Source organism: Plecotus auritus, assembly GCF_963455305.1.
Source record: "Plecotus auritus genome assembly, chromosome: X".
Taxonomy (NCBI): domain Eukaryota; kingdom Metazoa; phylum Chordata; class Mammalia; order Chiroptera; family Vespertilionidae; genus Plecotus; species Plecotus auritus.
Genome location: NC_137784.1, coordinates 131,741,322 through 131,765,806, shown reverse-complemented (window position 1 = coordinate 131,765,806; position 24,485 = coordinate 131,741,322). Strand labels below are relative to the sequence as shown.

The 24,485-nt window shown below is 60.4% G+C and overlaps 1 protein-coding gene across 1 annotated transcript; it reads right to left on the bottom strand.

The window, feature by feature from the left end:
* Nucleotides 1-7,707: 7,707 nt before the first annotated feature.
* Nucleotides 7,708-23,755, bottom strand: BGN (biglycan). Its single transcript, XM_080652212.1, has 9 exons — nucleotides 23,555-23,755; nucleotides 23,141-23,243; nucleotides 12,873-13,124; nucleotides 12,476-12,588; nucleotides 11,464-11,677; nucleotides 10,869-10,979; nucleotides 10,397-10,490; nucleotides 10,174-10,312; nucleotides 7,708-8,931 (listed from the first exon to the last, which is right to left on the bottom strand). The coding sequence occupies exons 3-9, from the start codon at nucleotides 13,111-13,113 to the stop codon at nucleotides 8,734-8,736; spliced, it is 1,110 nt and encodes a 369-aa protein (XP_080508338.1). The 5' UTR covers nucleotides 13,114-13,124; nucleotides 23,141-23,243; nucleotides 23,555-23,755; the 3' UTR covers nucleotides 7,708-8,733.
* Between the last annotated feature and the right edge of the window lie 730 nt (nucleotides 23,756-24,485).

Sequence of the window (24,485 nt, the reverse complement as noted above, 5' to 3'; positions counted from 1 at the left end):
GACTGTCCTGAAACTGCCTTCTAACTGTTGGGAACACGATATATAAAGGCGTTTTCGGAAGGGAAGCTGGAGCTTCCGACAGATTCTCAAAGTCAGTGACCCCAAAAGGTTATCATACGAACCCCCTTATATGGGACACCAAGAGGCATTGCACACAGGTAGACACCAGAGACAGACACACAGGGTCACAGACATTCGTGGACACAGTGGAGACAGACACACAGACAAACCCAATGCAGAGAAGACCATACCCACAAACGCACAGATGCACGTCGGGTGGACAGAGACCCAAGTGTGTGCCCATGGACATCCAGGCAGGAGCGGGCTGGCTTATGCCACCCGTCTTTAGAGCCCCCAGCTCCCCAGCTCCAGGGACAGTGGGTGCCTCCAAACCCACATCAGGCCTTTGCCACCATCTGTGAGCAGACAGCAGAAGTGCAAGGGGGCGGGGTGGCACAGGAAGGGGGCTGTGTGTGGGCAAGAGAACTGACAGGCCCTTGGTGCGCATCACCACCCTGGAACAGGCAGGGCTGAGAGTCCAACGAGGTGGCAGGTAGAAGAGGCCTGGCACAGCCACAAATTATTTCTTGCCTTGGACAAACAGAGCCCTGGGGCACCCTGTGTGCCAGGCCCAACTGGGCGCTAAGGACGCAGCAAGGACCACAAACGGGGCTGGCAGGCAGAGAGTAAATGCATGGCCACACAGTGTGGGCGAGAGCCCAGGAAAACCACCGATTGGGGGGAAGAAAGATGGTGCTGAGAGCTAAGGGAAGGATTCTTTGAGGAGGTACCACTGTGACAGAGACCTATAGAGCACAAAGGCACGGCGGGAGCTCTTTCCTGGGCCAAGGGACTGTCATACCTCCCCACAGTGTGTCCCTCCTGCAGGAAGCAGCTGGTTTCACGGACAGCCTTTGAGACCTGACACATCTCAGTGCAGGCAGAGGTCACATGCACACTCACAGGCTCACTCACATACACTCATACTCACACATGCTTACTCACACACGCTGACACATGCTCACGCACTCATGCACACTCACACATGTGTACACACATTTACACATACATGCTTAATCACACTCATACATACTCACACAGAGTCACACGGACAGAGCTAACTCACTCACACACGTTCAAACACCCCACACATGCTGACACATGCTCACGTATGCTCACACATGCGCAGTCACAATGCCACACACTCACACCCAATTATTCACACACTAGAGGCCTGGTGCACGAAATTCGTGCACTGGGGGGGGGGTGTCCCCTAGCCTGGCCTGTGCCCTTTCACAGTGCGGGAGCCCGTGATCGATTGCCCCAAGGAGGTAGGCTCCGCCCACCCATCTGGGGCTCCTCAATGGATTGCCCCAAAGAGTTAGGCTGGAGCCAGGGGTCCCACCTCTGCGTGCAGAGCCGTGGGAACTGCCTCCGTGCCACACACGCAGCTTCAAGCCCCCACCCACCCGCGCATGCACGCAGCCCCACCCACCCACGCACGCCCTCTGTGCACACAATCTCCTGGTGATCGCTCGTTGTGGTATGAGGGTGTCACGGCGTGAAGGCGTGACAACCACATATGTTTTATTAGTGTAGATAGTCACTGCTCTCACACACACTTGTGCACATTCAGAGTTAGTCACACACATGCCTAGTCACTCAAATTCACATTTACAGTTATTTACATATATTCAGAGTCACACCCTCAGTTACGCAATTACACGCTGTCACACACACTCGCTCATAAATCTCATACAGATGCACACAGTTGTTCACACTCTTTCACACACACACGTGGATTCACACATGCTCACTCAAGCGCTCACTCATGCACACCCCTCCTTCCACTGCAACCCCAGCTGCTCTCCTGGGTGTTTGTTCTTTGAAAGCCACCTGGCTGTCCCGCGGCTCAGGGAAGAATGTACCTCAGCACAGGGTCCAGCTGTTGTGGGCTCAACCCGCCTTGGCCCCACAGCAGCCCCAGAGCCTGGCCTGCATGACACACTGTGCCCAGAGAAAACCTAAAAACCAAAGCCAGCCCTGATTTCCTGAACACCTATCACACGCTCGGTGCTGGCCATGGAGTCTTGTGTCCTTGTGTGAGAGCCGGCCACCTTGGAGTTTCCCCCCCCCCATTATATTAATTAATTAACGTTCAAAAATCTTTATGGCCCCTTCTCCCACCCCCCATTGACCCCTTCTAGCCCGCCTCCACGCCCCCAGGCCTTCACCATCCTATTGTCTGTGTCCATGGGTTATGCATATATGCATGCAAGGTCTTTGGTTGATCTCTTCCCACCCACCCTCCCTCCCCTGCCTTCCCTCTGAGGTTCCACAGTCTGTTCCGTGCTTCTGTGTCTTTGGAATTGTTCTTGCCATCCCACACTTGGAGGGGCACCAGACCTCACTTGAGCGCCAGTTGCAAAGCTAGACTTTCACCTGGCTGGGAGATGGGGTGCCAGCCGCCCCTGGGCACCCACACGATGGAAGAGGAGCTCCGAATGATGGGAGCACCTCCTGAGAGCCTCAGAGCCCCCCTCCCTGCCAGATTCAGGTTGGATCCCCTTCTTGGCCTCTCGCAGTGGGACAGGCTCCTTGGGCATGTCCTTCCGGCGGGGACTTGAGGCCCCAGAGCCAGAGGAAGTAGGGGCAGGCTGCTTCCTTGGGCAGGGGGTGCACCCTGGCTGATAGCAAACACCTCAGTCATAGCTCTACCTCCCAGTAGACAGGTGTGGGCATCTGTGGGAGGACAGGAGTGAGGAAGAAATGGGGGCGCAGAGGGGCAGGGGGTGGCCCACATGTGCAGGCCTGGAAGTGGCTGAAGAAAAGAGAGAAGACTCCCTTGGGACTCCATCACTGCCTTCCCTCTGAGACCCAAGCAGCTAATGGGCTAGGAGAGGTGATAGCCTCGTCCCTGATCGCCCCTGGGGGCATGTTCATTTTACTGATGGCTGCTGTCCACATGGCAGCATTAGCACCAGCATGTGAAGTCCGCCCCACTTCCAGAGCTGGGAGCCAGCTGCCTAAGTTCCAGGCGGCCCCTCTCTTCCTGTGCTTGGCACAGGCCCCCTCTTGATGGGAAGGGGAGAGAGTTTGAGGCAGGGATCACCCACCTGTGCTCCTGTGCCTCTTCCCCTGGCCCGGGGGCACTGCCCAAGGCTAGCCCGGGCAAGAGTTGGCCATGCCATGTGCCCCTCTGATGAGGCCCACTGAGGCCAAGGTCAGCTGGTTAAGGAACAAGGTATGTGGCTTTCAGGAGGGCTGAAGGGACAGAGTCACAGCCCTTCAGGATGTCATCATGGTCCTCAGTCCCTAGCAACCCCCAACCAGCTAATGGGCCTGGAGAGGGGTTGGTCCCCATTTTGTGGTTGGAGTCCGTCAGTCCCCAGGCCTGGAGCCTCTGATGTATCACTGATGGCCCTTGTTCATTGGCCAGCCCTGCTTGGCTTCTCCTTCTCTACAGGGGTAGATGGGGAGAACTTCTCTAGAAATTTCTGCCTTAGGTCTGCACTGCAAATGCTTAGGGGGAAGCCCCAGGGAGGCTCATAGCTGGGGCTGGGGGTGTGGCAGGGGAAGGGGCTTGGCCTAGTGGTCCAGACCTTCCTACTTCCCTGCACTCTCCCCCATCCCTTTCCTCCTGTCCCATCCCTGGTTCCCAGTGTGTCCTTGCCCCCTCCTGTCCCTCACTCCTACATTGTCAACAGCCTGTCTCTCCGCCACCCCCTCCCCCCGCCTCCCGCATCCCATCCCCCTCTGGCCCTCTATTGAAGGTGGCTCTCAGCCGGTGCCCCTCACACACTCTGCCAAAGGAGCCCACTCTACCTTTTCCTACCTGCTCATCACCCGTCTCTCACTCCTGCCTCTAGCCCTCATTCTCTTCCCCCACTTCCTGAATGCTGTCTTTCCCAGGTCCTCGGGCCTCCACCTAGCACCAGGCTTCTCCTCTCTGTGGGCCTGCAACTGCCACCCCTCCTCCCTTGCCTGGTATCCCTCTTGCCATTTTTGGAGTGACTGCCACAGCCTTATCTGGGGACAGCAATTCCTCAGTCCACCATTGAAGTGGGAGAACCTCTGGCTGGGCCCCGGGCTTCCTTTCTTCTCTGTGTGCACACTCTTTCTCTGTCTGAGATTACAGACAACCCCTCCCCAAGAGTTTGGGGACCATCAGTGCTGACCTGCAGCCCCATGACAGGTGGAAATGCCTCCAGTGAGATGTGCAAGCCCCCATCTCTGGAATGGGACTGAGACCTTCTTTGGAAATAAGGACTTTGCAGATGTGATTAACTTCAGGATGTTGAGATGGAGAGATCACCCTGAATTATCTCGGCAGGACCTGAATGCAGTGACAGGTGTCCGTAAAGAGGGAGGCAGGAGGAAAGTTGACACACACATTCACATAGCAGGAGGTCGTGTAAAGATGGAGGCAAAAACTGGAGTGATGCAGCCACAAGCCAAGGGATGCCCACAATCACCGGAAGCTGGAGCCTTCAGCAGGTGCATGGCCCTGCTAACACCTTGACTTTGGACTCCTGGCCTCCAGAACCATGAGAGTCCATCTCTGTTCGAAGCCACCAGCTAGTGATCTTTTTTTACAGCCACCACAAGAAACACACCAGCTTGGGCCTGGCTCAGCCCGAGGCACACTTCCCTTCTGTTTTCCCAGCAGCTCGGGACTGGCTACAAGGAGGTGGTCCTCTGAGCACAACTCCCTCTTGCCAGACAGGCTCCAGCCTCCGGGCACTCCTGCCCTGTCCTGGCAGCCCATGTGCAGTGGGCACTGGGGCCCTTCAGCGGCTCTGTGCCACCCTGGAGATGGTGCCCTGCCCCACGTGTTCAGAGTGAAGCTTGAGACTGGAGCCCAGAGCCCACCAGGACGGGGCCTAGAGACCACAGGGGGACTAGTGGTGGATGAACACTGCCCCCCCCCCAAGTTCTCAGAGCAGCCCCTCCTCTGACCCTTCAGGTTCTTCAAGGAGGGGTTGTTCTTCTGAGGGGCCCTGCCTCCATCCCTGGCCATAGCCTGTGGACACCTGGCCAACTGCCCCTCGGACAAGCCCTGACTCGTCTAAACTTAAGCAGTGGATTTGGCTTAGTCTCCAGCTGGGCCCTGCCACCTCCAGAAGGCACCTGACTAGTAATAAGTACTCGGAAATGTCCCCCAGCCCAGCCCCATGTCATTCAGAGTCCACTCCTTGGCGGCCTCTCCTTTCATGGGATTGTCCCCCCCTCCAACGGAGCTGTTCCCATGACTTTCATTGCCCAGCGTGTGTGTGCGCATGTGCATGCCTGTGTGCACCAGCTCCAGCGGGCCCTGGGGCTCACACCCCTCCTCTGAACTGCACGTGCACACCCACCACTCCTGGGGTGCTCCCAGCCCTCAGGTGGCATCTCTCCAGGGGCCTCAATTGGAGCACCACACTCTCACCCTGCCCACTCCCTTCCTCTCACCCCATGAACAATCAGTCACCAAGTCCAGGGGTTCCTGCTCAACCCAAGATCGGGCTGGAAGCAGGCCCCTCCCCCAGCTTTCCCGCACTTTCTAACTGAGCCCCCCTCAGCCCACCGATCCACCTATAGTTTAGCATGCCCAGGCCAGCCCTCCGCAGCTTTGCCACCCTGGGATTCCTGTGACTGGAGCCGGACCCTGAGCTCCGCTAGGAGGATGTATGAAGTGTACGTGAAACTGTACATGGCAGCTGTTAGCCGGCCAGAGTAGTAAACTTGATGTTGCCATGGGTGTTTTTTCTTAAAGTCCCATCAGTTTCAACTTTTGCATTCATATTCCCCTTGTTCTTCCTATTATTATTCATCATCTAATAGTTTGCAACACACTTGATATCAGAGTGAGGCTAAGTAATTCGTCTTTGACCAATTGCTGTGGGTGGGGAGCTCTCCCCTCCAACCAGGACCCACAAGCCCTTTGGGGCTGGCTCGATCCAAGCCCTTTGGGGCTGACTCTGCCTTGGGGCCCAACCATTCTCCTGGGTGCCTCACAGGCTCTGGTCTGGGCACAATGTTGGTCCTGCCTGCAGGGCACTGTTCCCTATGGGGAGGGGTGACCCATTAAGCCTATAGACCCCTTCCCTGGGGTCCAGCCACAGGGGTCTCCTCTGCGCCTAACAGCCTTATCACTCTTGTCTCACTAGCTTGTTGTGGCACCTGCTTTCCCAGTGAGAGGGAGGCAGAGAGGAAAGGAATGGCAGGAAGGCTGGGAAGGAGGGAGGGAGGGAGGAAGGGAGGGTGAGAAGACAGAGACCCACAGGGAGGAGGGGCTGTGTTGGGCCCGCATAACAGGTCAGGTGCCAAGACCAGCACACGGAGAAAGGGCCTGAGGGCTCCAGGTTTCTGGCTCCACCAGGCCCACAGTGCCGACTGCCCCTCCTCCCAGCCAGCGAGGGGACTTGACCGAGGCCCTGACTCCTGGCCCTGGGCCAGTGCCCTTGCCCTGAGCCTGCCCAGCTCAGCAGAGATTGCTGGGCTGTGGAGCACATGGCCCAGAATAGTGCTATGATGCCGACGGGTGACATTCTATCGCTGGGCTGCCACTGTGAGCAGTGCCTCCCATCCCCAAAAGGAGAAACCTGGGAACACCGGGTGTCCCGGTGCCAGGCCAGGTGGAAGGGCAGGTGGCCGTGTGTGGGAGGCGGGGTGCTGAGTCTCCGGGCTCCTCTCCTGGGCTGCCACTCCCAGTGGGCCCTGCCTGCTCTATTTTCGTGAGTGGCCTGTGGCTGCCACGGGAAGCCCCGGGTCCCACCACTAGAGACAGAGCCCCCTCATGTAGCACAAAGAAAGACCAGCCAGGATCCAGCCCACTGCCACCTCAGCCCTCTGGGCGTGCCGAGAGGGCATTGCTCTGGGGACTGTCCCCCCACCCGTGTCCGGTGAGCAGGATTTCCCGGCTGTGCTCTGGATCTTCTCTTGGGACTGACGCCAGCACACTGCAGCCTGGGCGTGGCTCAGCTGGCACGCGGTGTGCCTTACGGGGTGGAGGTTGTGCTGGGAACCTGGGCCAGGCCAGCACAGGTGGGCACACACAGCACAAAGCGCCCTGCCCTGCCCCGGAGTGCGCCTCCTGGTGCTGACACAGGAGCCCATCAAGAGGGACAATTGGGCGCCTGGCCAGCGTGGCTCAGTGGTTGAGCGTTGACCTATGAACCAGGAGGTCACAGTTCGATTCCCGGTCAGGGCACATGCCTGGGTTGTGGGCTCGATCCCTAGTGTGGGGCGTGCAGGAGGCAGCCAATCAATGATTCTCTCTCATCATTGATGTTTCTATCTCTCTCTCCCTCTCCCTTTCTCTCTGAAATCAATAAAAATATATTTTATAAAAGAGGGGCAGTCAGGGGACCCCCTAGGACTTCCTGGCTCCCCTGGAAGGGGTCTAGCCTGGTTTCTTGCAGCCTGCAGGTGCCTGGCGAACACTCCACTCTGAAAGGGCAGATGCCACCGGGGTGGGCTGCTCCAGGAGCCCAGTCTAAGGACAGCTGGGGCAGTAGAAGTGCCTAGAAGGGAGGGGAAGGGGCCAGGCCATGGCCTCCCACCTGGTCACCAGGGCCTCTTGTATAGCCCCTGGAGGTGCGCAGGACCTTCAGGGAAAGCAGCAAAGACAAAGCCCCAGGCTTGGAGGGGGCATAGAAAGGCAGAGCCCGGCAGCAGGCCAGAGGTGGCCCCCAGTGCCACCCTGAGAACAATGACACATAGAGCCATATTGCACAGTGTTTCTTTAATTGAAAGACAGCATCCGACCTCAGAAGCAGCCCTTCCTCAAGCTTGAAACCCCACACCAAGGGCCGGGAGCGAGGCGGGGGTGGAGGGTGGGGAGACCTAGCCATCATGGGGGAAGGGGGACAATGAAAAGCGTGCTTGGGACTCCAGTGGGATGCTGGGCCCCTCCTGGGGGCCTGACTTCCAGGGTCTGACTGAGCCCAATGCTTCCCCTCATGACTAGAGCATGGGCGGGTGCATCACCTCCATCTGTCGCCTGCAGGCCCAGGCTTAGGGGAGAGGCCTGGGCAGGGCAGACTGGTGTGGGGGGCAGCTGCACCCCACGCACTGGCTTGCCTGGGTGGGAACTGGGCAGAGGCCTATTGTGACAGAGACCAGATCTAGCCCAAGGATGTAAGAGAGGAGAGAGAGAGAGAGAGAGAGAGAGAGAGAGAGAGAGAGAGAGGACTGGTCTAAGAGTCAGTAGAGCAAGGAGGCTCCGATGGATGGGCCATGAACTTGCATAAAGGTGGGGGCCCATTTGAGGCCAAGGATGGCAGACCAGGCCAATGAGGGCTGGAAGCTGCAAGTTCATGTGAAGGAGGACTGTGCCCCAGGCAGGTGCGGTGGGCTCGGAGGGGTCTGCTATCTCCATCCCTGCTTATCCCCTCCCGTCCCCCAGACCCAGGGACTGGTTTCCCTGGATTGGAGCTTCAGACAATTTGGTTTCAGGGTGAAATGGAAGAAAATTTGGTGGGAGCCCCTCTGAATGGCTATGATTGGGGGAGGGGCAGCTCTGAAGCCAAGGGGACTTGTGATGGGGTCTGGGCCTCGTGCCCCACCTGCATGCTTGGGAACCAGGGCTAAGGTGTCAGGGGGCAGCGAGTGGGGGGTTGGGGGTCGGGGTGGGGCTGGGTTGGGTGCAGCTGGGCACTGGCTTGGCTCCCTCGCTCTGCCTCACCCTTCAGGACATTCGCTGTGCTCCCCAGAGACCCGGCCCAGGCCACCGAAAGGCTGCTGCCGCCTCTACTTCTTGTAGTTGCCAAACTGGATGGCCAGACGATCGGTGACACAGCGGAAGGTGGCTGGCTGCACCTCCCAGTAAGGCACCGGGTTGTTGAAGAGGCTGATGCCATTGTAGTAGGCCCGCTTGACCCCAAAGCCCATGGGGCAGAAGTCGTTGACGCCCACCTTGGTGATGTTGTTGGTGTGAAGGTAGACCACCTGGGGCAGAGGGGCGTGGTCTAGGTTTAGCGCCAGTGGCCCTGGCGCCCCAACCACCTTTGCCGAATCTGGCCTGGTGGCCACCTGGGCATCACTTCATAGCATTGCATCCAGTGGGAGGAGCAAACCAAGGCTGGAGTATGGTGGTGAGACATGTGTGTGACCAGGGGCTGGGATAAGGGGTTCAGCTGGGTTCGTGGTGGGTGGGAGGTGAGGGGCACATGGGGGTGAGGGCAGGGGATGGGGTGGGGGTGTCCATGAAGAAAAGATGGCACCTTGGGCTCCCAGAGGGTCCCTGGCCTTCCCTCTGGGTTCACCAAACTCCTTCCGGGCCTGCCCCACTCAGCTTCTTATTCCAGGGACCCCGGGGCATGACAGGAGAAAGAACTTTCAGGGTAATTTCCTTTTCCTCCCGGTCCTCAGGGGCACTTGCCCTCTATCAGCCTCCCCCAACTCCCTGAAGCCCCTCTCTCGGGGAGGGCTGAGCGGACAGGAGTGTGGGTGGTAAGACGTCCAATGACCAGGGGAGGCGCTCGTATGCAACAAGCGACCTCTAGAAGCGGAGAGGAACTGGCCACTAGAGGGCGCGCTCAGCCCAGCACTGCCTGCACCGCGGCTGCTGCAGCTGGGCTGCCACGCACGCAGGGCTCTGGCTGGACAACCATGGGAATGGGGCTCAGGAAGAGACTGAGGGGCTAGTGCAGGGCTGGGCAAGACCAAGCTCACCCGTTGACTGGAAACTAAGCCAGGGAAGAGAACGCCAGGCAAGGCCCTGCACCACCACCCCATCAGCCCACTTCCTGCCCTGGGCTATCCCTGTCTTGGCATGTATTTGTTCATCCCCAGGCCCTTCCTGTTCCCCGACCTCCCAGGCCCTGCCGTCTTGGGAGACCTTCAGCTCCAGTATCTACCAGGCCACCTCCTGCTTATCTGTCACAACCTCTCTCCAGCCCATCCCACCCTCCTTGCTACCCTGCCGTCCTCCCCCTCTTCCTCAGCACAGACTCGTGACTGCTCCTTTCCAGATGAGGAGGCAGAGGCGGAGGGAGAAGGAGTAAGTGGCCAGACCATGCAGCTGCCACTTGTACAGCGAGTTCCTGTTCCACTCTCTACTTGGGGCCCGAATCAGGGCGGGCAGGGAGGCCAAGGAACTGGCCTGGGGACATGGGCTGCTTCCCTCCTCCAGGTTTAGAGGACTTGGTACTGGGTTGTCCCCCTCCTCCCCCCCAACCCAGCTCTCACCTGGAGTAGCTTGAGATCCGGAAGGCCAGCAGGCACCTTGGACAGCTTGTTATTGTCCAAGTGCAGCTCCCTCAGGGTGGGCAGAAAGCTCAGGCTTCCGTTCTCAATCATGCGGATCTGGTTGTGGCCCAGGCCCAGCCTGCAAATGGAAGGAGGAGATGTACTGAGCGGCCAGAGGAGAAGAGGGCTGAGGGGTGGGCCACCCGCCTGGGCCCCAGCCCACCTGTACAGCTTGGAGTAGCGGAGCAGATCCTCTAGCTCAATAGCCTGGATTTTGTTGTGGTCCAGGTGGAGTTCATTCAGGGTCTCGGGGAGGTCTGCCGGGACAATGAATGAGATGAATGCAGGAGGGTGTGGCTGCTGCTGCTGCTGTGTGTGTGGTGGGGGCAGGGGGGAGGCCCACTGAAGCCCTCCCAATAAGGAGACCAGGTGGCTCTAGAAGGCTCTAGACCAGCCTTGGGCAAACTACGGCCCGTGGGCCAGATCCGGCTGTTCTATCCGGTTCTCTTGCTCTCCCCTCCGCTCCTTTACTTTGAATTTATATTAGTTCACACAAACACTCCATCCATGCTTTTGTTCCGGCCCTCCGGTCCAGTTTAAGAACCCATTGTGGCCCTCGAGTCAAAAAGTTTGCCCACCCCTGCTTCTAGACCCTCAGCTCTGCCCAGCGTGGGAAGAAAGGGCTGTCTTCCTACCTTTGGGAATGCCGGTGAGCTTGGCCTCAGAGATGCGCAGGTAGTTGAGCTTCAGGCCATCGAAGGCTCCAGGTTCAAAGCCACTGTTTTCCAGGGGGTTCCCGCCCATCTCTAGGAGAGAGGCCCCCTCAGCCCCGGAGCCAGAGTGGATGGAGCTCGAGCTGCCGCCCGTACACTCCGGGGCCTGCTGACCTCCTGGCTTGGGTTGGCCTGATGAACCCTGCCAATTGCCTGCTCCCCTATCTCCCCCTGAAAGCAGCCACTGATTTATGGGGCAAATTGCAAACTCCTAGTTGTTCAAGATCACTAGCCCCCAAGGGCACTGGCCCTGCATTGGGCTCAGGGGGCAGGGGGAGCAGGAGGAAAGGGGGAGGCCATGGCAGGCCCTGGTTGGCTGTCTAGTGGCATTGGCCCTTTCCCTTCCCTCTCTCTACAGTCCCCTGGTGTCTCTTCACCTTCTTAGGCCGCTCTGGGGCATGCCTCTAGACAAGACTCCAGAAGGTTCTGTGAAACCCATTCTGACTGGAAGAGGTCCCGGTCCCTGTCCCTGACAGCCACCGGGACGGGGACTGTTCTGGGTCAGGGCCACACTCACCGATGCAGTTCATGTTGCGCAGCCCGCTGAACACGCCCTTGGGCACCTTGCGGATTCGATTGTCATGGATGCGGAGCTCCACCAGGGAGCTAGGCAGGTTGGGAGGGATCTCCACCAGGTGGTTCTTGGAGATGTAGAGCTTCTGCAGCTTCCGCAGGGGGCTGAAGGCCTTCTCGTGTATCTTAGAGATTTTGTTGTTCACCAGGACGAGAGCCTGAGGCGGGGTGGGGGGGTGGGCGTTGGAGGTGAAGGCCCAGCTCCCCGGCCCACCCAGCCCTCTCCTCTCTCTCCCTCCGCTGCCACCTGGAGGCGGAGGCAGAGAGAGAGCAGGAGTAAGTGGCTGTTATTGGGACTTCACAGGTGTCTGAGGCCCAGCTGGGTGGGCAGAGCGCAGAGCCCGGAGCCAGGCGATGCCACTACTGCCTAGCGTGGCCCAGCGCTTCTATGAGCCTCAGTTTCCCCACTTGTACCCTGGCTACAATGAAATATGTTCTTGCAAAAAAACCAATAAAGTTTCCAGCCAAAAAGGGGATTAAGCTGAGTGATCCCGTCCTGCCCTGTGGTTGCTGACACCTATGCACATGACCCTGACCCCGGGCACTCCCTCCTTGCCCACCTCCAGACTCCTCTCAGGAACCCACAGGTCCCAGGTCCCTCTTGCACTCCACAAGCACACACACACACACACACACACACACACACACACACACCCATCGGATCTACTCCTAGCTGCAGACCGCCCACCTCCGCAAGGCCCTTCGAAAGGGTGGGGTGGACCTGGCTAGTGTGGCTCAGTGGTTGAGCATTGACCTATGAACCAGGAGGTCACGGTTTGATTCCCGGTCAGGGCACATGCTGGGGTTGCGGGCTCGATCCCCAGTGTGGGGCGTGCAGGAGGCAGCCGATCAATGATCCTCTCTCATCATTGTTGTTTCTCTCTCCCTCTCCCTTCCTCTCTGAAATCAATAAAAAAAAATTTTGTTGTTGTTTTAAAAGGGCAGGGCTGGCTTACATAGAGGTGCTGCAGGCCTTTGAAGTCGTCCTTCCGGAGCTCAGTGATGTCGTTGTTCTGCAGGTCCAGCAGTGTGGTGTCGGGCGAGATCTCCTTGGGCACAGCCTTCAGACCTGGGGGCCAGCGCCGCTGTCACCCATGTGAGCCCAGGCCATGTCTCCGAGAGGCTCAGAGCAGAGGACACTCACACACACAGACGCGCACCCAGGGACCCCGCCACCACCACTGCTACCCGCCCACACTGAAATCAGGATCCCAGAGCCCGTCTAGGGTCACCCATCTGCGCTCCCATCCTCCCACGCCCATCCCACAGGACAGACGTGTGTCTCCTTGCTAGGGGCACTCGGGCTATGCCCACACCTTCACACAGCCCTCCCGCCACGGCCCGGAGACTGACCTAGGTCTGAGCATTGAACCACCCGCAGGTGGCAGTGGCAGCCGAAAGGACACATGGCGCTGAAGGTGGGCGTGAGGGAATCCAGGTCCGGGACACCCGAGGTCGTGTCGGCACCCGAAGCCTCCTCATCGTTCAGCATGGGCAGCCCATCGTCCAGGGTGAAGTCCCAGAAACCCTTTTGCTCGAAGGGCAGGGCCTGGCTCAGGGCCAGCAGGGACATGAGGAGCCAGAGGGGCCGCATGATGGACGTGCCTAGCAGGCCAGGGCGAGGAGGGACCGTCAGGAGGGCCCAGCCGGCATCCACATCCATCCTATCGGCCCTTTCCCCAGCCACCCTCCCCACACCAGGGGCTGGGGTTCTGTGTGTGTTGGCACTGTGTCCCCCATCCATCACTGGGGCCCAAGTGGCAGAGAGAGTGGCTGTGGGCAGTCAGGAGGCACCTGGCAGAATCGGGACACCTCCTTCCGCTCCCCTCTGCTCCCAGGCAAGACCTGGCTTCAGTGGGAATTGCAGTGTCTTCCCAGTTAGGGAGTCTGTGGCACTCCCCTCTCCCCCGCCCCTCACACACACACCACTGAGTCAGCGAGCAGCTGCCTGGGGGGTCAGTGAGGCGAGTGGAGGAGGCGGAGAGAGAAACCCAATCATTTGCCCCCCACACGCTTTGAAGATACCACTGTGGCCCCGGGCCAATCCCACAAGCTCAAGGCAATGTGGGCACAGTCGGGGTTGAGTTAAGGGATTATGAGTCGCTTCCTTTCCTGCCTGAGCCCCCCACCTTGCAGCGCACCCACATCTTTTTTACAAAAGTCAAGAGGCCAAGGCACCAGGCTGGGCACACTGGGCCAAGACCTGGGCTCGTTCCAGAGGCAGGAGGAGAAAGAGAGGGGCATTCCCCAGGGCACAGGCCCCCATCCGCTTCCCCACTGTCCCCCGGGGCCTCGGCTTCCTCACCTGGCCCACAAGCCTTCCCCTGGCTGGGCTCGAAGAGCCCTGGGGTTCTCACCCTTCCATATGCCCAGGGTCCAGGCCCCTGGAGCCCCTTCTTCCCCAAGGGGAGCAGACTGCCAGCAGGGTGGTGAGCAGGGTCAGGCTTGTCTGGAGGCCCCCAGGCTGGGCAGCGAGGTGGGGGTGGGGGCACTTCCCTGCCTGAGCCTGCCCCTGGCACCCACATGGGCCTGCCTCCTTTCTCCTCCAGAAGAGGCTGCCCCCAGCCAGAGGCTGCTCTGCCCAAAGGCTCTGTACAGGCAGGAGCCAGGGCCTGTGCCTCTCCCATCTCCCCCACCTACAAGGGTTTCCCGGAAAGGTCCCAGCCTCATTTTCCCTATCTGTTCAACAGGAATCAGAGTGCCCGCCCCCCCTGCTGGCCTCACAGCTTCGGGGTGGGGGGCAGGGGGTGGAAGGCTGCCCTGGGTGCATCTGTGGGCAAGGAGCCCAGCGACGGCCCATGCCTCCGGTAGACCCAAACTGGCCCCACCCAGGGAGGCCCTCACTTGGTGCCCATCTTGGCCAGGAGAGGGGCTGTTTGGAGCATCAGTGGGGCTGGGGAGCCCCCCTGAGCCTGGATGCTGGCTGCAGAAGTGGAAGAGAGGCCTGGGGGTGGAGGGCTCTGCCCGCTCTAGGCCAGCACCTGCGGAACAGCTTGGACCCACCTACTGCTCTCCTGGGCAGGCCCATTGGACGTGGGGTTGGGTTGGCTACCAGGTGGTGCCTGGGGCCAGCTCCAGGCCTAGGCACACAGCTGTGACCCTTAGATTCTCAACCATCCCTGTCTTGGTGTCCCCTCCAGTACTCCTGCAGCCCCAGGTCACATGGCCCACCTCGGTTCCCATGGTCCCTGAGGATACAGCTGCGGAGGGATGGCAGGAGGAGCCCAGGCCACGGGTCTGTGGACTAAGCTGCAGAGCCAGCCTCAGAGGGCCCCAGCCAGGCGCCTACCGCCCTCCTGAGTGCATGGCCCCCTGGTGGCAGGCTCAGAGAAGCTGCCTGCCTACCCCAAGTCACACAGCAAAGTGAGGGTCCCCCATACTGGGGCAGCATCCAGCCTCTCTGGCTTCCACCAGGTTCTGCCAGCCCAGGCTGGCCATGCTGACTCAGGGACCCCCAGGAGGCCTTGGCTCAGGGTAGGGAGAAGGCCTGGGGCTTGCCTACCTGGACAGCGGGTCCCTCCTTCTTCCCCCCGAGTTTGCAACTCTCAGGACAGAGTGGCGTGGGTCTAGGCCTCCTGTGCCTGTTACCCCTGCTCAGGTCCCTTGCCCAGGTGCTACTGGCTGCCTAGGGCCAGGAGGAGGAGGAGCAGTGGGAGAGAACAGGAAGGGGAGGACGAAGGCAGGAGAGAAGATGGAAGAGGAGAGAGGGAGGAGACTACTCCCCCCTTTGTCTGGCACCCCTGCCAAAGCTGCTCCCTCACAAGGGGGATGAGTCAGGGCTGGAATGCCCAGCAAGAGCCTTGGAATTCTCTGGGATCCACAGTCAACCTTGATAGGTAGGGTTGGGGTGGGGGGGTCTGGGTGGGGAGAGGTAGGCGCAGATAGGCCCCGTGCAGCCTGGAGCTGGAGATGGCTAGGATCTCCACAGGGTACATCTGTCCTGGTGTCTGGCCCCTCCACGGGGGCAGAGGATGGTCAGGCACTGGGAAGGCCAACCAAGGGGTCCACGGGCCCTGCCCTGGGGGCCGGGGGCTCTGGAGGAGCTGTGCCAGCTCAAAGCCACCCTGCCTGATGTCACTGCATCTTGGGGCCAGCCTGGCTCCAGCGCAGACACACTCTGAGGGGAAGGGAGGCTGAAGGCTTGGAGGCCCTATACCAGGGCCCCGTGACAGAGGCAGAGGACAAGGTTTGGCTGGTTCTCCCCGGTTCCTGGCTGGGCCCAGGCAGTGGGCAGGCTGGCGGGTGGAGGCTGGGCGGGCTTCCCGGCACAGCCCTCATTTCCCCTCGAGGGCCTGGCATAGGACTCCGCCAGAACTATGCAGAGGGGAGGGGGCTGGCTGGACAGCGTGCCTGCAGGGGGCGGCCAGAGACCCCCACAGAGCCAGAAGGAGCCAGGAAGGGGCCTCAGGGGGTGCCCAGGGGGAAGGCTTCCCTGTGTCCTGCGCAATGAGTACCTCCATTTTATGGGAGAGAAAACTGAGGCCTAGAAAGGGGAACAGATTTTCCCCCCGAGTCACTCAGCCTGAGACCGAAGAGTCCAGATCAGGCAACTCCAGGCCCTGAGCTTCCAGGCCTCTGCCTGGCCTCTCAGCACACCGTGAAGGACGGGGGTCTCTGGGTGGCTGGCTTGGCCCAGCGTGGGCAGTGCAGAGCCTGGGGGAGGAATTCCCTGCCAGGATGGTGACGATCAGGGTGGGGGATTGCGGGGAGGTAGACAGGCCCAGCTGCCCCAGTTTAAGCATGCCCCTGCCTCCTCCCCATCACCTCACACTGCCCCCCACCACCCCTTTCAGGAACACACACATGTAGGAGGCAGGAAGGCCAAAGCCCAGGAAGTGGGAGCCCCCCATGGACAGATAGTGTGAGAATCAAAGCAAGTCCCCCAATGCCACCTCCCCACACCACCCGGGGCCTTTGGGCCTCAGTTTCCCTTCATCGGCTCCCCCCCAGGCATGTCCCCAGGATTTCAGGAAGGGCCTCCAGCCCCATCAAAGCGGGCTCTGAGCTCTCTGGACCCCACCTCCTCAGAGCAAAGGAAAGAAGTGGTAATGGCTGTGAGGCCTCAGGCCTGGCGCCCACAGGTGTGAACGAGGGAGGAGGTTGGGCTTCCTGGAGCCTGCACCTCCGACCCAATAGGGCCCTTCTTGTCTGGCCCTCTGGAAGTCGGAACAGTCCTCCGAGCAGGATTGCTCCAGGTCGCAGCCAAACAAGACACATTGGCAGCCTCTGAGAACATGGATGGGCCGTGCCAGGCATTCAGGCCAGGCCAAGGGCGGCAGGAGCAGGACTTGAGGTCTGGCATGCCCTGGGAGCTCGCCGGCCGATGTGTGGCCCACAGCTGCCAAGTCCTAGACGCCGGGCGCTATCCCTGGGCCCCAGCCCGCCGTGTCTGGCCCCACTGAGCCACCCGACCTGAATTCTGACACGCGTGCCACCTTCCACTCAGCCCTGCCAGGTCCCTGGGACTGCATGGGTGAGGTGTGGTGAGAGAGGGGGGGAGGTGATTCAGGGTGCCCTTCCTCCTCTACTCAACCCTGTTCACCAAACCCTCCGGGCCCAGCTTCAACCAGCAGGCAAGAGGCAGGGTTGCTACCCAGGCTGACTCTAGGGTGCTCCCTATGGCCCCCCAGACTCCCAACAGCTCTAGTCTGCACTTGGGGTCAAACAGAGAGAGGGCACATGTGCCACCCATGGGTCTGCTGAAGCCTACATGTGCATGCTGTGGGGATGACTGTGCGAAGGGCTGGTGGCTGGAGTGAGGAGGGGTTGGTCCCTGAGCCCCACCCTGTCTGTGTCTGTACCCCAGCCACCCTGAACCCACCGCCATTGTCTCAGCGTGCCCTCAGGCGACAAGGGGAGCAGATGTCCAAGTGTGGCTCGCCAGGTCAGCTCCTTCCTATTGTGGCCCTGGCGCTGCTGGGGTGACTGGACAGAGCTGGGTCTTCAAGGACAGACTCCACCTGGACATGGTGTCAGAGGCTGCAGGAAGCCAGCCCATTGGCTGCAAAGGGCTGCCACGGGGAAGGGGTGAGGCAGCTGGTGTTGGCCAAACTAGACTCCCCTCCCCTAACATCGAGGAGAGCCATCCCCGCCTGCCCACACCCTGCCAGGAGGGAAGCAAGAGGGTCAACCTGTGGGCTTTCTGCCACACTAGGAGTCAGGCCACAGATGGACTGCGTCAGCCGGGGGTCCTGAGTTCCCTGGTCCTTCTGCACCTAAGCTGTGTGCCCTTCTTCCTCCTCCCACTGATGAAGAAATCCTGAGCTCCTCACCATGTTCTAGAATCTTTGAGGAGCCCAGCCGGTGTGGCTCAGTGGTTGAACATCGGCCTATGAACCAGGAGGTCACAGTTCGATTCCCGGTCAGGGCACATGCCTGGGTTGTGGGTTCCATCCCCAGTGTGGGGCATGCAGGAGGCAGCCAATCAATGATTCTCTCTCATCATTGATGTTTCTATCTCTCTCTCTCCCTTCCTCTCTGAAATCAATAAAAATATTTAAAAAAAAATAGAATCTTTGAGGAAAGGGGAGGATGCTATCCCCTCCCATGGCGGGGCAGGAAACTCAAATGATTTCCCAATGACCATAGAAGGCAGCCCTGCTTTTTACTACTTGCTGAATGGGTAAGATGAGGCTCCGAGTTTGCCCAAGGCCACCCAGGGAGGAAATGGTGGAGCTGGGACTTCGCTGTCTGTCTGTCTACCACCCATGTGTCTCGCCCCACCCTCTGCCATCAATTGCAGACTTTGCTGCAGGCACCAGAGCCGCAAGATCCCACGCTCTCTGGGCTGCGTAGGGGCTGGGCCAGCCCCTGGGGTCCCTGGAGAAGACTCGTTGGCAGCTCCCTCGCCCCAGCTGGGACATGAGGTGGTTGGAAAGCACAGCCCTGCGCCCCCTTGCTTGCATCATAAATCCTTTAGAATCATAGCACCTCTCTCTGGCTGCCACCATCAATAGCTCCCCACTGCCTGAGGGGCCTACCCTCTTCGTCCATGGGTCAGGTGGCACTGCTTTGGCCCAAGTATATGCACAAGGCCAGCTCTGCTTCAGTCTACAAGGAAGTTGCCTGCAAAAGCCATCACCCTGGCAGGCCAGGGAAGTTCCCCTGAGCATTTTAGGTCCCAGCAGGCGCCAGACCCCCCAGGGCGATGCTCTCTGCCTGCCTACCAGAGCCTGGGTCCCTGCCTGCCTCATTTTCTCCTTGAGCTAGGCCAGGGCAAGGGAGCTTGGCCTGGCTCCCAGGCCAGGAGGGCTGCCAGGCACCCCAGAGGGAGGCCTGTAGCCCCTTCCCTTCCTGGGCCCAGGGTTCCCCACAGCCCTTCCCCGTACAGGGTCCCAGCTCTCTCCCAGGGGCCCCGGCTGTGGCAGGACCCAGCCCTTGGCAGCCAGGACCTGTTCACCTTCAGTTGTTTGCAAGGTTCCCTGAGTCAGGCCTCTTTGGAGCTGGGCGGCCTCTAAGGCCCAGGGGACCATAATGAAGGTTGAGCTGGGACTCAGACTTCTGAGAGGATCAAAGTCACACTCTCCTCTGCCTCGGGACTTCCCTTGTCTCCAGGGTCAGGGCTGTCAGAGCCAGCCTCTCTCTGCCCTCTGCCCCCGGCCTTCAAGCCCTGCTTCTATTCCCCCAATCCCCAATCCTATGGCCGCAAGGGCCTCTGACTGCTGTGTCCCCGTGGGCCATCTGACCTCCCAGAGGCAGCTGGTCAGGGAGAAGCCGGGGTGAGGTCAGAGTCACACAGGGTCTGGGACCTCTCCCAGCGCCCCGCCCCCTAAACCTAAGAGATGTGTCACCACAGGGAGGGGGCAGATGGGAGTCATCTGAGTCCCTGAACCTTCACGGGTGCTGTTGGTGATGCTGGTGCTGCTCCTCTGTAGGCCGTGCTGGGAGCTGAGCAGCATCTGAAAGAGCTGAGGCTGCTGGGCTCTGGGCAAGAAGATTCCCTCCATGGCCACTCCAGGAGCTACCCCTACCTGGAGCAGAGAGGGTGGGGAAGAGGCTCATGGGGTGGGGATGGGGTGGCTTCCAGGAGCCTGGAGTCTCAGTGAGGGTGAAGGATGCCCTGGGACCCTCGGGCTGTGTATTCCTATATGGAAAGTTGGAGCTGGTCTGGAAGGCTGGAGAAGGACCTGGCCATGGGGCTAGGGCAGGACTCAGCAGACCCCTTCCCCATCCCCCCAGCACAGCCCCCTCTGTTCACCTCCCACTGCCCACTGGCTTCCCCTAAGACAGGATGTACAGAAAGGGTTCTGTGGGTGGCCCAGTGTGGGAGCCGAAGAGGACAGGAGGGAGGGGACAGAGCTGGCAGGGCCCGGATCTGCTTGCCTTCAGGGGAGCAGGGGCTCATTCCCACCCCATGGCTCACAGCAGGGCACTCTGGGGAGCCACTGTCACCTCCTAGCCCCTCAATTTGGGGCAAGTCTTGGGCTAGTGTGTCCCCTCCCAGCAGCAGGGCAGACAGGCGTGGTGGGGTGGAGCAGCTCCAGGCAGGGCCCAGGCTCTCCGGCTCTGGGGTACCTGACCAGGGGGAGCAGGATGAAGTCTTGATGGGCCTGGGAAGACCTTGTTAACAATCAGGATGGACAAGGATGGTGAGGGGCCCCGGATGTGCCACCTGCAGGATAGCAGCCCAGTGGCCCAGTAGGTGGGGCTTCAGAGGCCAGGGTGTGGGTGGGAGGAAGCAGCCCTCTTGGAAGGCCCTGCTTGCAGACCCTCGCTTTCGGGCTCATGACAACTCCCTCCTCTGGGGACTTGGCGCTGTCACTGGAAGCGACACTCTGTGGCCTCCAGTGACTGCAGAATCTTGCCGAAGGAGACTCTTTGTCTTACATAGGCCCCCTTTCCTCCTATCCTTCCCTGTCCACGCCCCTCCAATGGGCCAGGGCCATGGTGGGGAGAAAATTGGATTGATGGTTGCAAGTTACCACGCACACCAATCAGAGGGTTGTACCCCAACTTTCTGGGCCCCTAAAATGGACTGACGCGGAACTGCCACCAGATCCACTGGCAAAGGGGTGGGGCCTCAGACTCCCCATCTACTACACGGGGACCCTGGCCTCTTCTCCAGGGCAGGCAGAGCACAAAAGTAGCGGGATGTTCACAGGGGTGGGCAAACTTTTTGACTCGAGGGCCACAATGGGTTCTTAAACTGGACCGGAGGGCCGGAACAAAAGCATGGATGGAGTGTTTGTGTGAACTAATATAAATTCAAAGTAAAGGAGTGGAGGGGAGAGCAAGAGAACCCTCCGCTCTTTCGGCTCCGCGGGCCGGATAGAACAGCCGAACGGGCCGGATCCGGCCCGCGGGCCGTAGTTTGCCCACGGCTGCGCGACTAGAACCTGGGTCCTTGGGGTTTGAAGGTGGTCCAGTGGGCAGCTGGACTGGGCGGCTGGCTTGCCACCGGAGCTCTCTCTGCTCCCGGTTCCCAGCCTGGCCCTTACAGTTTGGAGGCAGCTCTGCGCCTTCCTTTCAATGCACCACACAGTCCAGCCCTCAGAGGCTCCCCCAGGAAGCCCACAGTAGCTAGCCGTGGGCAAGCGCCACATGAAGGTGCCTCTGTCCTTGCAGGTCTCCCAGGCGCGGATAGCACAGGCAGCAGCGCGTTGCCAGGAGCATTCGCCTGCACGTCTGTAGTCTCGTGCACGCGTTCTCTCTCTGCATGAATGTGCTCCTGGACATACCCCCCCCCCGCCCCCCGCCCCGCCGGAACCTTCCTCTCTGGTGCTGAGGGAGGCCTGAGCATCTTTAGCTTGTCCCGGCCCCAGGCAGGCCCTAAGGGCAGTGAGCTGGCAGGCCAGGGCGGGGTGAGGGCACAGAGGCACGAGCCTCCTGAGGACAGATGGCACTGACCGCAGCCGCAACCTGAGTGGCTCTTCTGAAGATTGTTCAGGAACAATCTCTCTGGCTTAAGTGAGGTCTGCCCCACCCGATGCCACCCACTGCTCCGCCCTGGAGGATCATGGACTTTCTGCACTCAGCAGCCCTCACTAACCAGTGCCCAGGCCCCACACCAGTCCATGCCGCAGGGAGTGGGGGGGTGGCCAGGGCACTCAGGGGCACACCCAGAGAACTTTGTTCTACCTTCCTCCTCTCCTGGATCCCTTGACAGGCCCCTCTACGTGCCAGCCATCTTGGCAGCTTGTGGGACAGGGGCCAGTGATCTTGCTATCCCCACCCGATCGTCTCACAGTACGGCTGACCACAGGCTATTGTCATCAGTAGTCAAGTGACTCTGACGATTCCCTGGGTGGTATGGGGTCAATACAGCCAGAGTTTGTCGGTCAGAAGCCCTGGGTCCTGACCTCAGCTCTGCCCTTGAATGGCTGTGCAACCGTGAGCAGGTTTCTGCCCCGCTCTGGGCCTCAGTAGCCCCCTCTGTACAATGGATGGGATGGGGGTGGGACCCGCAGGAGCCACTCCTCCCCTCCCAAAGGGCCCTAGAGGCAACCTGCCAGCTACACTTTGCTCAGACCTGGGGCTCTCTCTCCATTCGAAAGATGCAGCCCCCCACACACAAGTGGCTGGGCTGCCTTTGGGGGACAGGGCTGCTTGCTGGTCAGGGAGCCCTTGAAGTCCACCCATCCCTAAAAGCCTGGGATGATGGGATGATGGGGTCCCAGCTTGGAAGTGGGTCTGCAGCCAAACATTTATCCAGTGTTCCCATAACCTTAAGGGCCCCAAGCCAGGCCTGGCCCAGGGTAACATGGCCTAGTTGCCTGGGTTTCTCTCTGCCTCACCCCAGTTCTGAGTCCCAATCCAACGGGGTTCAGAGGAGATGGGGTTGAGCCACCCAGGCAGCCCCACCCGGGCCCTGGAGGCCAGGGTTCGTGGACCCACACCTCGCCCAGGAGGAGGTAGAGGCAGGGCATTAGCCTGTGGGTAAGCGAGGAACATCTGGGCAGGGTGCCTGGGGCGTGCCTGGAGAACCAAGTCTCTGAGCTCCTGCCAAGGCCTGGGCCCGGGCAGTGGGGACTGTTCCCTGGCCCAAGCTCCTGCGGAGGCCTGAGGGCCTCCCGACCTGGGCCAGGAGAAACCCTGAGCAAGTAGGTTTGCCTGGTGAGCAGGAGAAACAGAGCACAGAGAGAGCCCGGTGGGAGTGCAGGGTGCATCCGGGGTCTTGCGGTGAAGGGAGAGGGCCACTGGCAGAGCTGGGGTGCCCGCCATCCAACCATGCCTTGGTGATGCTCTGGGGCCGCAGCCAAGGATAACAACCCCGAGGGGGAGGCAGAGAGGGCAGGCGCAGAGCTGAACTGAGTGAGATCAGAGGGGAGAGGGAAGGGGGGTGGAGAAGGTGCCTGGAAGAGGGAGGGGAGTGAGGGGAGTAGAGGCAGAACTGGGACAAGGACCAAGGGTGCCACAGGGCGGCGACGAAGGGGCACAGACTGAGAGCCTGCAGCGGTGCCCTGGGACCCCGCAGGCATCCTGGGAACCCGCAGGAGAGGGTGGTAAGGGGGCAGGAGGGACAGGAATAGGGACATGGAGGGGCGGCATGGGGGCAGCAAGGTCAGGGGCTGGGACTTCTTGAGAATGGTGAGGAGGCAACAGAGCCAGGGATGGGACATCCAGGGCAGCTGAAGGCCAGTGTGGGGTGTGGGGACAGTGAGTGGCTGGTGTGGGGGCCCTACCTGAGGAGGGGAAGCGCTGGGTGCAGGCTGGCTGGTTGGCAGGCTTGAGTGTCCAGCAGTCCGTGTGTCCGTCTGTTGGGCCGTCCAGAGCAGCTGCTCACTCCTGGGCAGTTCGTGGAGAGAGGGAGACAGAGGCGGTGGGAGGGAGGCTAAAGGCTGGGCGGGCGGGCCAACGGGGAGGGGGCGGGGAGGGAGGAAAGGAGGGAGGGGGCTGGAGGGAAGGAGAGAAGGAGGGAGGAAGGGAAGGAGGGGGGCAGGCTTCCAGGCCCCCCTGGCAGCTTCAAAGGGAGCAATTTTCTTGTAGACGGCTGGGCTAGCTGCACCCACTCCCGGCTCCCCGCTCACATCCCCTCCTCCAGCACCCCCTCTCCCTGCCCCAGGGAACATAGCGAAGGGACACACATTCTCACTCACACAAGGACCCTGGGCGTCTCTGGGCAGGCTCAGCCTCAGAGAGTCAAACTTTCCACTGCCCAGATGGGGACACTGAGGCCCAGAAAGGGGTGGGAAATGGCTTTCTGGCCCTGGGCCGGGCAGAGGAAGGCGAGAGGGCAGAAAGGAAAGAGAGAGGAGGGGGAGGGAGGCAGCCTCTGGTTGCTGGTCCAGCGAGTGGCCCTGGGATTCTGTCCTGAGCCCGCCCAGAACCTGGGGCAGCCCCGGCCTGAACAAGGAGGTGCTTCTCTGAGATCCGGGAGGCAGCTGTGTGGATTTCGGGAAGGGCTTGATCTAGGCTCCTGGGAACACTGGACACCCCCATCCCCACCCCCACACATTCCAGCCTTTTTTTTCCCCTAAAAAAGAGGAACTTGTCCTATCTGTGTGACCTCAGGATGGGACTGAGCTGGGGGCGGCAGGGGCCGGCCCAGATTTGGGGGATCTTCCCTAGCTTGCCTGACCCAGAGCACAGAGAAGCTGAGTGGGAAAGCTGATTCAGAGAGAAGGAACCTAGCGAGTCATTCTTTTGCTCAATCTGTGCAGGTCCCCAAGGACGTGATAACCGCTCTGTGGGTGGGCACTTCCTTTGGGGCTCGAGCTCTGTGCTGGCCACTCACTAACTGGGCCGGCCCGCCAAGCTTCCCAGGAAGAGGCTGTTGTCAGCCACTACACCCAGGCCATGACTGGAAGCGTGGCCACTTCCTGAGGACCCATGCAAGCCCAGCTCCACCTGCGGCTAGAGTCCAGGCCTCCCTGCACACTGGGGTTCCGTTCCTCCCCTGGCCCGTGTACCCAGCATGCAGTGGGGCCAGGCCAGAGCCAGCCTATTTTATGGGCTGACACTGCAGGAGGGAGACTCTTGCAGGAGCAGCTTCTGAGAGACAAAGGGGAGAGTTGAGAGGGAGTGAGA